The following is a 15,598-nucleotide window of genomic DNA, read 5'->3' as shown; positions in this document are numbered from 1 at the left end:
ATTAATTACTGCATTGTAACGTTTAGCTCCAGAAACTATGGTAGTTTAGCTAAACTATGGGAAAAGGTCAAGTAGTAGCCAAAGGATTTTTTACTATATCTCCACTGAATAAGTTTCAAGCCAAGCCATAGAAAATGTTTTTGGTGCAATGAAGGTTCATCCCCCATCAAAAGTTCCACCATGGTTCAAAGCCCATGTTGAACAGTACAAGGGTGGACAAAAATATGAAAACACCAAAAACACAACATGAAATTACAATGAAATCCACACCATTAGATGCTTAGAGGCATTGATAAATATTAACAGGGACAGTTGAAAATGTGTGCCCCAACCAGGACTTGAACCCAGGAGCTCCTGCTTACATGGCAGATGCTCTATCTGACTGAGCCATTGAGGACACAGAGGACAATGCAACTGCAAGGACTTATCTCTGGTACACTCCCTGTGAGACACACATTTCATCTTACTATCCACACACCATATTTGTAGTGCGCCTGCTCACTATACTCATTACACGCAGCAGCCAATCTACCGATTCCTGTAAGAGTTTGAGCAATGTGAGTGCATCTGCACTGAAGAAGATCATTGGCTGAAAGAACTGATACCATCTTCATATAGAGATCGGCTTACTAGCCAATGATCTTCTTCAGTGCGGATGCACTCACATTGCTCAAACTCTAACAGGAATTGGTAGATTGGCTGCTGCGAGTAATGAGTGTAGTTGGCAGGGGCACTACAAATATGGTGTGTGGATAGTCAGTTGGAAATGTGGGACTCATGGGGAGGGTGCCAGATATAAGTCCCTGCAGTTGTAATATCCTCTGTGTCCTCAATGGCTCAGTCAGATAGAGCATCTGCCATGTAAGCAGGAGATCCTGGGTTCGAGTCCCGGTCGGGGCACACATTTTCAACTGTCCCCGTTGATATTTATCAATGCCTGTAAGCAGCTAATGGTATGGATTTCATTGTAATTTCATTCTTCAAGAGCTGCAAGATCGCCAATGGTATCTGTTCTTTGGACAATACCACCTTCATAAAAACACAATCCATTTCTAATACAGTGTAGGAAAACCATTGGCATTCAAAACAGTTTCCAAGTATCTTGGAATAGATAAACACAGGTCTTATTTGGTTTTCAAGGGAATCTTATACCTTTCTTCCTGTTAAACAATGGCACATTCAGATGACTATGACAGAGTTGGATAGCGACCACGCACTCCTCTTCAAAGTAGATCACAATGGCTCAATAATGTTGAAATGTGACGGTCACAGGACATGCAACAATTCATACTTGTGCTTGCAAAACCAGTCCTGGATGAAGTGAACTGTGTAAAAAAAGACCCTGTTGTCTTGGAACACAGCAGTACCATTGGGGAACAAACATTAGGATGGACTTGATGATCAAAAATGGTCACATAATCCTTGGCAGTAATGCGTCCTCACAGAGTAGCCATGGGGTCCATGGAATACCCCAATATAGCTGTCCAAATTATCATTGAACCCTGCCATACTTCACTCTTGGAATATAAACTCAGTCACAAATCTGAAAGATTGTAAAACAAGACTTATCTGTCCAAATGGCATTCTTCCATTGCTCTGTAGCCCAGATTTTATGACTTTAGCACCAAATTTTCCTGTTATGGGCATTTGCATCACTGATGAGTAGTTTTGGAATTCCAGCTCACCCTGCAGTTCCTTAGTTCAAATGGCTCTGAGCACTATGGGACTTAACAGCTGAGGTCATTAGTCCCCTAGAACTTAGAACTACTTAAACCTAACTAACCTAAGGACATCACACACATCCATGCCCGAGGCAGGATTTGAACTTGCAACCGTAGCGGTCACGCAGTTCCAGACTGAAGCGCCTAGAACTGCTTGGCCACTGGGGACCATCTGTCACAATCACGAAATATACACTTTCATCCATGTCGTGACTTAGCGGAGATGTTTTCCTGCTTCCCCTGTATGTGCTACAAATCTTCGATAAGGTGTGTCTTGAAACACTCATCACTTTGGCTACTTTGTTTATGGATGCACCTACCACATCAGCATCAACAATTTTCCCACATTCAAATACACTGAGCTCTGACACAACTCACAACTACACACAACACTGTTCTGGGCATGACTGAGACTTGTCACATATTGAGGATATTGCATGGGTGCCATTTGTGATCAAGTACAACAGTGAAACCTGCAGGCTTGGCTAGCATCTGCATTATGTTTAAGCATGAATTTCCTGGGGCATTTCCATATTTTCGTCTACCCCCTGTAGGTCCCCAATAACTAGCTGGGTATGTCAATGCAAAGACAGGAGGGGTGTGATAACAACTCATTTGTAATAGGACCATGCTTAGTACAGTACTGCAATTTCTAAAACAACTTTCATGTTGAGAAAAGCTATACTTATAATAATAATTTATACAGAAAGTTGAATTAATAAGCCACTTTAGAGTACTAGTTCTTTCACCTGAGAATAATGTTATTTATGAATTATATGTATATTACTTGGAAGTAATATGTGACAGTAAGTTGCACAGTGGCAACAATGCTCTACCATGTTATGGGTGATGACAAAAGTTCAAAGAATCAAGTCATTGTAACTGTAGATTTTAGGTCTGAGCTTTATTACTGACTTTCAATAATTAACTTTCATCTTCCAAGTGGGATTGCACCCATAAGATATACCATATGGTTTAGGCTGTATGAAATAACTTTCTGAGCTTAATGTCAAGGAAACTTTATACAAAAGGGAAAATACGAGGCAAGTCGCACTACAAAATATAGTAAACCACATACTTGTAAAGCTATGCTACAAATAATACATCATAAGAAATATTTGTCTTCTGTAATACAGATACCACCAATGATGTGCAAACATCCAAAACAAGTCTGATAAAATACTTTACCATCAATGTGTAAGACATTCTAACATACATCAAATGTTACTCCAGTCTCTGAAGAAATCTGTGTCCAAAGAGCTTAACAATAAATGTGTGTTCATGCATGAAAATAGCTATATCATGTACAGTGATAGTGAAATATAGTTGTAAACAGTTATTTTAAATACTACAAATGCATTGTTTACAAAATTCACATTTACATACACTAATTATTAAAATATTACAAGTTGGTTAAGTTTTTGATTCATGTCCTTGAATCTAGCAAAATTTATTGACAAAAGCATCAATGTACTAAATAAATATTAAAGTTTGCTACTATTACTGATCATTGTAAAGTAATGCATGGCAGAGAGTTAAGATATACAATTTCTCGGTGTAAAGAATGATACAAGAATTATATATTGTGGACACACAGGACACATTTTTAAAGGCAAATCCATAGCGTGTCAGTTCACATAAAAAACAAAACAGCTAACAAATTTCATAACTTACATTGTCTTTCACTGGTGGAATATCCTAGAGGTACATATTCCACAGTGGTACATGTTTTATGCCTTTGACTAATTTCATTAATAACTGTACATTTGCTATATATATTAATAGTACATCATAATCACAAAATCACAGTTCAGTGTGTAATTTTTGACTAGCTGGATCTATCACATCTGCAGCTGCAAACCACTCACGATATATATGTACAGGGTCTATAAGCCAATGTTTGTGGAAGGAAATGGGCTGATGAGACTCTATATAATCAGTCGTGTAATCTTCTGTTCGAGCCTGAAAAATAACAATGTACTTCAAAAGCTGGTTGTCTTTGCCTTATTATATACACTGGTGAGCCCAAACATTATGACCATCTCTTTAAAAATATGTCGATTCACTTCTGGAACACAATTCAGGAGTGGTTCTGCATGCCATGGATTTGACAAGCACTTCATATGTTTCCAGAGGTTCATGGTACCAGATGCTATGCACAGGTCACACGCTTCCCATAATTTACAGGCAGTTGGTTTGTGGATGCAGAGCAGGCACCTGACAGCATTCCATTTGGGTTTCATCAGGTTCAAATAAACTGAATTTAATAACCAAGAAATCGATATGAATTCATTATTGTACCCCATAAATCACTGCAGGATGATTCTCGCCTTTTGACATGGACAGTTATCCTGCTGGATAATGACACTGCTGTTGAGGAAGACATCAAGAATAATGGGTTACAGGTGCACCCTAATAATGTCCACATAGTCACAGCTGTCATGGTGCCTTCAATTACTACCACAGGTCCCATGGAAGCCTAGGTGAATGTCCCCCACAACATAATACAGCTCCCACCAGCCTGTGTCCACAGCGCGCTGCATGTTTCAAGCAGCCACTTGCCTGTTTGATAGCATTTCTGGATATGACCATCAACCTGGTTTAACAATAAATGAGATTCATCACACAAAGCAACACAATTCCGTTGATCTACAGTCCAATCTCAATGATCCCATGCTGACTTTAATCATAATTGATGATGTTGGGTCATCATGGGAACACATGGAGGTCCTACACTGTGGACCACTATGTTCAACACTGTGCAGTGAACAGGGTGCTCCGAAACACTTGTGCTTGTGCAAGATCTGTACTCTGTCATCATGTTCTGTGATTAGGTACAGGCGTCCAACTTCTTGTGCCTGCTCGAGGTTTCAGCATTCTTCAACCACTTTCCACAGTTGCTTACAAAAGTAGCACACAAACAGCCTACCAGCTTCACTGTTTCCGAGATGCTCACTCCCAGGCACTGGGCCACAACAATCTAGCTTTTGTCAAAGTAGCCTATGTCAGCGGTTTTGCCCATTTGCACCACTTGTCATCATTAGAGTGATTCCCTGCTTATCTCTGCTCTGCTCATATACTTTTCTTACCACATCACGTGTCCTCAGCACCACCAGGCAGCATGCAGCCACGTGGCAGGCAGTGGTCATAATGTTTTGACTCATGTTGTATGTTCACAAAAAAATTTCATCATTGAGGCAAACTGCATTAAACAGTCGTATGAGAAAAAAAGAGTATCAACTGCCTAGCACCTTCAAAATGAATGGAACACATAATACAGACAGAATCAATTCTTCACCATGAAATATCATTATAATAATCAGTGTCAGATTAAGCAAGTGTGGGGCCCGTACCAGATTCTGACAAGAGGTCCTTGATTTCTTTAGGTCCTAAGTTTTAGGATATAAAATAAAACAAGAGTGTTACAAATAAACTTTTCTTCATTTAATTTTAGCAAATTTAGAAATAATACAAGTTAGCTCAAGGTCTCTGAGAAAATTTAATTCATTGTTCATTATACTAAGGTCATTTAGACATTGCTGTCCCGTTGTTTTTCTTATTTCATTTTTAGTGCACTGTAATGTTGAAAAAGAATGTTCTGCACAGCAGTTGGTGATCATCAAAGATAAATAAACGTGTAAGGCTATTTCTGCATTTGGAAAAAATGATCCTAAAAAATTTCCATTAAAAATTTGTAATGATTTCTGAAGTGCTTATTCGGCACTCAGATCTTGATAAGATGACTGCACTGAAATGCTAGTCGCTTGCAAGTGTTCTAGGATTCTGGGTCTCTTCTCAAATCCAGTCAACCTTTCATTGGATGGGATATGTATATTATTTTTGAATTAATATAATGGAAGGAAACATTCCACGTGGGAAAAATTATATATAAAAACAAAGATGAGGTGACTTACCGAACAAAAGCGCTGGCAGGTCGATAGACACACAAACAAACACAAACATACACACAAAATTCAAGCTTTCGCAACAAACTGTTGCCTCATCAGGAAAGAGGGAAGGAGAGGGGAAGACGAAAGGAAGTGGGTTTTAAGGGAGAGGGTAAGGAGTCATTCCAATCCCGGGAGCGGAAAGACTTACCTTAGGGGGAAAAAAGGACAGGTATACACTCGCACACACGCACATATCCATCCACACATACAGACACAAGCTTGTGTCTGTATGTGTGGATGGATATGTGCGTGTGTGCGAGTGTATACCTGTCCTTTTTTCCCCCTAAGGTAAGTCTTTCCGCTCCCGGGATTGGAATGACTCCTTACCCTCTCCCTTAAAACCCACTTCCTTTCGTCTTCCCCTCTCCTTCCCTCTTTCCTGATGAGGCAACAGTTTGTTGCGAAAGCTTGAATTTTGTGTGTATGTTTGTGTTTGTTTGTGTGTCTATCGACCTGCCAGCGCTTTTGTTCGGTAAGTCACCTCATCTTTGTTTTTATATATTATTTTTGAATTATTCACAACAGTTACATGTGATTTCATTGTGGGGCAGTGGGTAAAAATATTTGGTTTGTTCATTTTGAACAGTATTATATGATGTAATTTTTAGAAGTCTTGTGTAATTTTTGGATACCACAGCCTTTTACAAAGGTCTGAAAACTATTTGTGTGAGCAGGCAAAAACCATGGAGTTCTCAGTCTACAGGTCTACCATTAAGCTTGCAGAAAATGAAATAAAATGTCCGAACTCTCTAGGAATAAGGAAAAGCAGTCAGGAACCTTATGGTAAATAAGTCTACTGTCATGTGACTGAGCAGTATATTCTGATAAAAATTCGCATGCACAAGAATCAATATGGAAAAGCATTAAAGTGTGTTTGTCACACTAAGTACTTGATACAGTTCAGCGATGATATCTATTCTTTGTTCCCAAATACACACAGTTAACTGCTTACCTTAAAAGTGGAGAATAATCTCACAAACTTGCCATACAGTTTTCTATAAATAGCAGGCAGCGCATCAAACAGAACATTAAAAACAAAACACAGATTTTCCAGCTAAATTATAAATCCAAGTTAAATTCACTTTTACATGGTTTCACAAGCCAAGATATACCTGATATCTCATCTAACTGAAAAACAATTATGTCAGTTGTCATTAGTGCCATCCAAGGCTAGTGGACCCGAATGTGGACAAAATTACAGCACATTCAGCAGTGGAGTGTAACACATTTCATATGACTGATGAGGATTGAATAACTATTCATTGCAAACCCTTCAGTCTTTACACATTCTCAGTGTGGATGACAAAGGAACCACTCATCCAGAACTGCTTCCAGCATCAGCAGCAATGCTCACCCAGCACCATTTTTAATTGCAAAACTATAAATATCATTGTTAGTTGAAGACCTGCAACGATCCCTATTTATCTCTAAGTGAATCAATAGTCTGTTTATATTGCATACAATTCTTGAGCTCATAACTTTTAAACTTTAACTTTCAGAATTTTTCAAATGGAACTCAGGGTAGATGGTGGACTCTGAACTGTTGCTTTCTATTTTATGTACCTTTATTAAATTACAATATCATAGTGAAAGCTAGTACAGTTTCATTATTACTTGTGTAAATCACAGCATTGTCATTTTTGCTTTGTATTGTACACACTGAGGTAATTTAATCAACTTGATATTATAGTTTTTGGGACAAAAATTGGCTTTTACTTAATGTTTGTAAAAGCAAAGGAGGTGGCTTCGTGAAAACTTGTACCATACGTTTTTTGATAAACTGAACCTAATTCTAACAGTAAAACTTCTTTAGTTTAATATTATGCATTTTTAAAATTCTGAAAAAAACTAGATTTTTGAAGAGACTAACCAATGGATCATGCTGAATTCAAAACATTTGACATTGGCTTAGCTTCCCATAATCTGACGAATTTTTGCAGCAATATTTAAACATTTTATTTCACATAAGATTATAACACAATCTCTTTGTTTTCTTTGTTCATGGAGTGCATTAGGCACTGCCATCTTGACCTTCACTGAGTGATGGAGAAAAATCAATATCTCACTCACCATGTTACACATACTGATAAGAGCTTACTTTCCCACAGCATCACAACTTGAATTTCATTAATACTACATACAATCTAGTCAGTCATCCCATTCCTGGTTGACTGACTCAAAAGAGTTGAGTCATGCAAAGCCAACATGCGAAACCTCATACACCCACTCTTTAATTTAACACTTAGTGGCTCAATTGACTCCTGAACCAGAAGCACACATGTCAGCCCTTAAATTGGACAACCCATCATTGGAAAATATTCTGACAATCACATAATCTTTTGAAATCATGCAGTCAACCAATGGGAACCTCAGGGGTCAGCTACAAGTAGCAGCAGTCCAGATGCCATATTGCACCCCAGTATTGTGAAGTACTTGGTAACTTCTTCCCAAATGGCAATGTCATGATCCATTATTTTTGCTGTGTCAATAGCCTCTGAACAGCCAACAATTTCTTCATGGAATGGAAATGAAGTCCCATGCTTCTTGACAGAGCATAGGGGAACGATGCGGGAGACCTATACCCCTGTACTAGGCAAGGTCCGAATGGAGGTGGTTTGCCATTGCCTTCCTCCGACCATAATGGGGATGAAAGATGATGATGAAGACGACACAACAAAACCCGATAATATCATGGCAGGTGAAAATCCGTGACCCCATGCTTGGGAAATGAGAATGCTACCGCTAATATTGGAACATTGCGGGAGACCTGCACTGCGTACTAGGCAAGGTCCTAATGGAGATGGTTTGCCATTGCCTTCCTCCGACCATAACGGGGATGAACGATGGTGATGAAGAAGATGACGCAACAATACCCAGTCATCTCGGGGCAGATGAAAATTCCTGACCCCGCCAGAACTCAAAGCCGGGACCCCATGCTTGGGAAGCAAGAACGCTACTGCGAGACCACGAGCTGCGAACAATTTCTCCATATAGTACACAAATGCAATAGCATGTGCACCTCACCAGCCAGTTAGTGCTTGTGGCAGAACTAACTGTGCCATCACTCAACCTTCATCTTGCCTTCATACTGCCAGTCACAATGCAATGATGTTCTTGATTTTACCTCTCCTCATGTCTCAGGGTACCCTCTGAAAGATTACTCAATGGACTTATTTATTTCTGCAGTTCCATCTCCACTTGTTTGTTTCCTTGGTGTGCATTTCTCTCTCTGCACTTAGCAATTCGCTGTTCATCAGTGTTCGTTTGAGTCGTTACCAACCTTGTATCAAAGTCAGGTAACATCAGTTTCTTTTACTGCGCTCTCAAAGTACAGATTGAATGGCATCAGGGATAGACTACAATCCTGTATCACTCCTTTCTTACCTACTGCTTCCCTTCCATGCCCTTCAACTCAGACAACTGCCATCTGGTATCTATACAAGTTGTGAATAACCTTTCACTTCCTGTATTTTACGTGGGCTAGCTTCAGAATTTTAAAGATTGTATTCCAGTCAACACTGTCAAGTGATTTCTCTAAATATGCATACATGGGTTTGCTTTTCTTGAACCTATCTTCTAAGATGAGTTGCAGGGTCAGTATTGCCTTGTGTGTTCCAAATTTCACTGGAACCCAAAGTAATTTCCAGTGCGGTAAGCTTCTAGCAATTTTCCCATTCTTCTGTAAATAGTTCGTGTCAGTACTTTATAGTCATTATTTATTAGACTGGTAGTTTGGTAATATTCACACATGAGAGTGCCTGCTTTCTTTGGTATTGGAATCTTTAAATTCTTCTTGTATTTCCCTTTCCCATACATCTTTCACATCAGGTGGAATAATTTTATGTCTGGCTCAAAGCTCATTGGGAGTCCACTGTATTTCTTTTCCAATTGCAGTCAATCATAGTCTAATGCTCCCTTTGAAAATCTCAACCTCTGGTTGTTTCAACTTACCAAGGTTCCATCTCCTTAATTTCCTACATTTCTGCTATTTCTTCAATTTTAGTCTACAGTTCATAATCAATGTTAGGGTCAGAATCTACATCTACCCCGTGGAAATATCTTACAGTTTAAAAATTGGTTGTAAAATCTTTGTCGTACAATTATGTAATCTTCCTGCAACATTCCAGTGTCTCCCTGTTTCTTCCACACATACAGCCTTCTTTCATGATTGTTAAACAAATTGTTAATGATGATTAACATACACACTGTGCCAAATTCTACCAGGCAGATACTGCTTTCATTCCTTTCTGCCAGTCCATATTCTCATACTGTTTTTCTCCTTCCCTTCCTTGTATTACTATCAAATTATAGTACCCCATCAAAATCAGATTTTCCTCTCCCTTAACTGTCTCGATAATTTCTTTTATTTTATCATATACTCTTTGGATCTCTTCATCATCTGTGGAGCTTGTTGGCATATAAAATTGTACTGCTGTACTAGGTGTTGGCTTTGTATCTATCCTTGCTACAATAATGCTTACACTACACTGTTCATAGTAGCTTACCTGCATTCCAATTTCCTTATTATCATTAGACCTACTCCCTCATTACCCCATATGATTTTGTATTTATAACTCTTTACTTGCTTGACTAGAAGTCTTGTTCATCTTGCCACCAAACTTCACAACCTAGCCATTTCCCTTTTTAAATTCTCTAACCTACCTGCCTGATCAATGGATCTAATGCTCCATTCCAAACTCCAACCCGTAAAATGATAGTTTCATTTTCCCTGACAATGACATCATGCTAAGTAGTCCCCAGCTGGAGGTCCAAATGGAGGACTATTTTACCCCTGGAATATTTCACCCAAGAGGATGCCGCCATTACTTAACCGTACAGTAAAGCTGCATGTCCTCGGGAAAAATAACAGCTGTAGTTTCCCCTCATTTCTAGTCATTCACAGTACCAGCAAATAAGGCCACATTGGCTGACATTACAAGGCCAGATCAATACATTATCCAGACTATCAGTCCTGGCAACTACTGAAAAGGCTGCTGCACCTCTTTTAGGAACCATAGGTTAGTTTGACCTCACCACAAATACACCTCTGTTGTGGTTGCACCTACAGTACAGCAGTATGGCTGTCTGTGTGATTGACTGAGGCACATAAGTCCCTCCCCCCCCCCCCCCCCTCCCAGCAAGGTATGTTGTTCATGGGAGGCTGTTATTACATGTATCCCAAAAGCCTCATACACACATCTGCTGTAGAATAAGGTGGTAGAGACATTGAAATATTACATCAGAAGATGAAGTTTTAAACTTATTTACTTTGGATAAGTTGAGCACAGCACTGATCACACCATTTTCAAAAAACAAGAAGTATTTTGTAGAATTCTAAATTCCCTTGTCCCTGGCTCATCAACCTTTTCAGAGTATTTCTTAAAAAAAAAAAGGTAGCCTTTCTAAAGCACTGTAGTTGGTCAAGACAGCTGGTACTTAAACAATGCCCTAAGTAAAAATGCTCCAGCACATTTTGGACCAATTTCTCTTTTGAGCACAGATTAGGATGAGGAAGGAGGTGGGAGGGAAAAAGGGGGTGGGGGAATTCTGCATTAAATGCAGGTTGGAATTTATAGACTGGTTCCCATCTAACTATTTGGTATTAGGATACAAAGAAACAAATTGTTGCACTAAATAAATACTCGCACCACTCGTGTTAAAGTAGTAACAGCCTTCATGGATCTAAATACTGTTTAAGACAGAATGTGCTATGAGGACCCTGATTTAAGTTCCTGAAATCTGTTCTCTGTCAGAAATTGTGATAACCAGTGAACAATATCTCAAGTATCCACAATTTTATATCACACAGCTGTCTATGATAGATGCCAAATACTTGTGTTTAACAAGAATGTCTCAAATTGAATGCAACAAGTTTAAATATAATGTAATGATTAATTACCACCTTCACTGTTTAATAGCTGAGCATTACATTCATAATTCATTGAATCATAAGTGAAACCAAATTTTTAAAAGGCTTTGGTCTGCTGGTTTCAAACCCACCTCTAGCTTGATAATGTAAAAATTCTATGGGCAAGATTTTCTAAAATATCTAATGGATAAAACCTTAGCATTCTGAAACATTTTTTTCAGTGTAACTACTATGGTCAAGACCTTACCCAACTTCACTAAAGAAAATTTTAGCCACTGAAAAGAGGACTGACCAAGATACTATATAAAGCTGCTGTTTAACTGGCATTCTCTTTTGCAGGAATCGGTTTGCCTTGTGTCTCTTCAGCGTTCATTCCAGTAATTCTGATACTTGGCAAAATGCTGCAATGAGAATGGTATACAGGAGGCTCAGATCAACTATGACTGCATGGTTTTTACATTAGTTGCCATATTGCAACACTGTAAGAACTGCAAATAACAAAATTTTATTTATTTGTGTATTAGAGTAGCTGAAACACGGTACTGAAAGTTCTGGCAGAATATACATAATTTAGAAGTAAAGGTAACAATTTGGTGGGGAGGGGAGAGGGGGGGGGGGGTAGTAGATGGACTGATAATGGTTTCAATGTCACTCATTAATAGGAAATGTTCACAACCAGAAGGCTCAGTACAGTGCAAATGTGTGAAGCAGGCAGACAACCATGCCACGGAAATGCACTCATGCTTTCTACAGCCGAATGACCAAGTTTGAAAGGGGTCAAATTGCAACCTTCTGAATGGTGGGATGGTCCTTTGGAGAACTGTCACACAAGTTGGATGTGATGTGTCAGTTGTGCAATGATGCTAGTATCAGTGGTCATGTGACCATTTTCACATCCACAGACAAGGTTCTGGGCGTCCATGCAGCACAGGCACCTGCCAGGATCATCTTATTGTAAGGGCAACAATGGTACACTGTACGGCTACCACAGCACAAATAAGAGAGCTTGTGAGTGCAGATGTGTCAACATGAACTGTTGCAAACCAGTCCAGTTATTAGCAGTGGGACTATGGGCACACACACCTCTAGCCTGTCTTCGATGCCACAGCATCAACATGGCTCAACTGGTGCCATCAGAGGATCACTTTGAAGATAGAAGGGCATGCCATGGTCTTCAGTGATGAAAGCAGATTCTGCCTACATGCAAGTGATGGTCGTTTACGTATATGACATAGACACAGTGAGCTCATCTCATAGAGTGCATTCGTCCAAGACACACTGACCCCACATCAGGCCTTACGGTCTGGCATGTGATAACCTACAACTCTCATTCACCTTTGATGTTTTTAAGGGGACGTTAACCAGTGCTTGGTAAGTTGCAGAATGTAGTTAGACTCATTCTTTTGCTGTTTTTGCAACAGGAAGGTGATATGTTGTTCCAGCAGGATAATGCTTGGCCACATCCTACCTGTGAACTCAATGCCTTTTGCAAGATCTGCAGCAACTTCCCTGGTCAGCATGTGTCTCCAATTGAGCACACTGAACAGGTCAATCAGGTGTGTCACAATGCATTTCTGGACAGTTATCACCATCTGTACGATGGCCTGGATGACAGCGTCAGCACCTGTATTGCGTCTTATGGAGGCTACACAACATACTAATATGGTTGTTTCAGCTTGGGTCAACACATGGTACCACAGAAACACTTGCACTATTTATCCATAAATGTACTTCATATGCACTGTTACAACAATAAATGTTGAGTGAATTGGAAACCTCTAGAAGGGAATACTGATATTTTTTTTTTCCAGAAGTGTAATAGAAGCTATGAGTTGTCCACAGGAACTCTGTTCTTGACCATTACAGCCACACAATTTTGATGTCGCTGTGGCCAACAGAAGATTTGACCATCTGGTGGTCAAACACACTTCCGAACACAATATGTTGCATTCTAGTGGCTGCTTCATAACCTTTGCCATTTGGATCCTTCCCCCACCCTCCGCACCAGCTTCTCTGAACTAGGTAGAGAGGTAGAGGGCACTTACCTTAGCTTTGCAACACATCCTTTCTTCCTGTAAACCTCCTAGTCTCAATCCAATCTCTGCTAACACACTGCTCCCACACCCTCCTCCCAACAGTCTCCTCTTGCTCTGTTCTGTCACCCCTTCTCAACCCACTGCTTCATGCCATCATCATTGTATTCTGTGCAATCTCACTGTTCTGGTAATCTTGTATCTCATTACTACCCTGTGCATTTGCTGCCCCTTCCTTCCACTTTCCTATCATGTACACCTGCTGCCTCCCACCAAGCTGCCACCCTTTCCAAACACTCCTCTAGTTCCCTGCCTCTTTGCTACCTTCACCCACTCCACCTGGCAGCCCCCTCATCCCAGTCTACATACTGAACTGCAGTCCGTGTGTGTGTGTGTGTGTGTGTGTGTGTGTGTGTGTGTGTGTGTGTGTGCCATTTATACCTAAATGATTTACATGCAGTGTACAAGATGTAACACATGTGTAAATTTGTGGGTGATGTGAGGATATAAAGGTTGATAAATCTATGTCATAGAACTGATACTCCTGGCAGCAACATCAGATTTATTCCACCTGGGCCTCAAGTCGGACTGACCTTGGATGACACATATGAGTATGTCATTCCATGTTTTTTTTTTTTAATTTATTCTATACCAGAGTTCATTGTAGTGCCTGGCAACTGGCGTTAAGCCAATGTCTCCACAACCCACAACCAGATGTTTTCAATGGGTAAGAGATCTGGAGACTGTACCTTGGATGACACATATGAGTATGTCATTCCATGTTTTTTAAAAAAAAATTATTCTATGCCAGAGTTCATTGTAGTGCCTGGCAACTGGCGTTAAGCCAATGTCTCCACAACCCACAACCAGATGTTTTCAATGGGTTAGAGATCTGGAGACTGTACCTTGGATGACACATATGAGTATGTCATTCCATGTTTTTTAAAAAAAAATTTTATTCTATGCCAGAGTTCATTGTAGTGCTTGGCAACTGGCGTTAAGCCAATGTCTCCACAACCCACAACCAGATGTTTTCAATGGGTTAGAGATCTGGAGACTGTACTGGCCATGTCAACAGTTGAACACACTCTGTATAGAGGTAGGTATTGAGATCATGGGCAACCTTGCATTACCTTGAAGATAAGGTATAACAGAAATCTAGAGCCTGCTGTCTAAATCACTGCCTGTGCAACTCAGAGTTGACCCTGCTTCGTAATCAATGGACTCAAAACTATCATACCAAGTGCTGGATCCATATGACAGTAAGGAACACAATCTGGAAATCTTTGTTCTCCTCAGAGCCTTCAAACACAGATAATTCCACCATGATGCCACATGCAGAACTGTGACTCATCTAAAAAGACAACATGGTGCCACTCCCATATCCAGCATTGTCATTTGGTGCACCAATGTGGGATCCTCTTTCCTGGCACATTAAGGGCCACTGTGCTGGCAAGCAATGGTGTTCCAGATGTCATTGCACTGCCTGTGTACATACTTGCCCTGTTGCAAACAATTTGATTTCCAGACTCAAGGTACATGTTACGACTGTAAATCCTGCATGGCTGCATGAACGAATTGTCTGCCATCTCAGGCACTACATAGAACTGAGTACAGCCTTTCTGAATCTACCAATGCTAAGATCATGGAGAGCAACTATTTATTGAGTGCTCTTCAGTTTGGCTTTCAAAAACGGATATCAATAAAAGGGGTCCTATTTTCAATTCTAAATAAGTTTATAGTGCTCTCACTGACAGAAAGCACACCACAGGAATAAATTCTGATCTCATAAAGGCCTCTGATCTTATCAACTATCCATTACTTCTAGAGAAATTGCAATAGCATTAAATTAGGGGAAAATGTAATGACTAGTTTTCGACATGCACTCTACCAAAACTACAGTTAAATAACCTTGGTATAGTACATAAACAATGTAGCAAATGGTAGGATTACTGGTAAAAGTGGTAACATTGGTAGAGAAAGAGACATAATTGAATGTGTAAGAGAGAAACTGGAAGCTGAAGG

At 39.8% G+C, this 15,598-nt stretch overlaps 1 protein-coding gene across 2 annotated transcripts in view; it reads right to left on the bottom strand.

The window, feature by feature from the left end:
- Positions 1–2,606: 2,606 nt before the first annotated feature.
- The window catches only part of LOC124594957 (beta-1,3-glucosyltransferase), a 107,473-nt gene continuing 94,481 nt past the window's right edge, over positions 2,607–15,598 (bottom strand). For both annotated transcript variants that reach the window (XM_047133480.1, XM_047133471.1), the window contains exon 11: positions 2,607–3,683. In XM_047133480.1, coding sequence (XP_046989436.1) covers positions 3,525–3,683 — 159 coding nt within the window. In that variant the 3' untranslated portion in view covers positions 2,607–3,524. The remainder of the gene's footprint in view (positions 3,684–15,598) is intronic.

The sequence above is a fragment of the Schistocerca americana genome, chromosome 1, assembly GCF_021461395.2.
Source record: "Schistocerca americana isolate TAMUIC-IGC-003095 chromosome 1, iqSchAmer2.1, whole genome shotgun sequence".
Lineage (NCBI taxonomy): Eukaryota > Metazoa > Arthropoda > Insecta > Orthoptera > Acrididae > Schistocerca > Schistocerca americana.
This window is presented reverse-complemented; position numbering and strand designations above follow the sequence as displayed.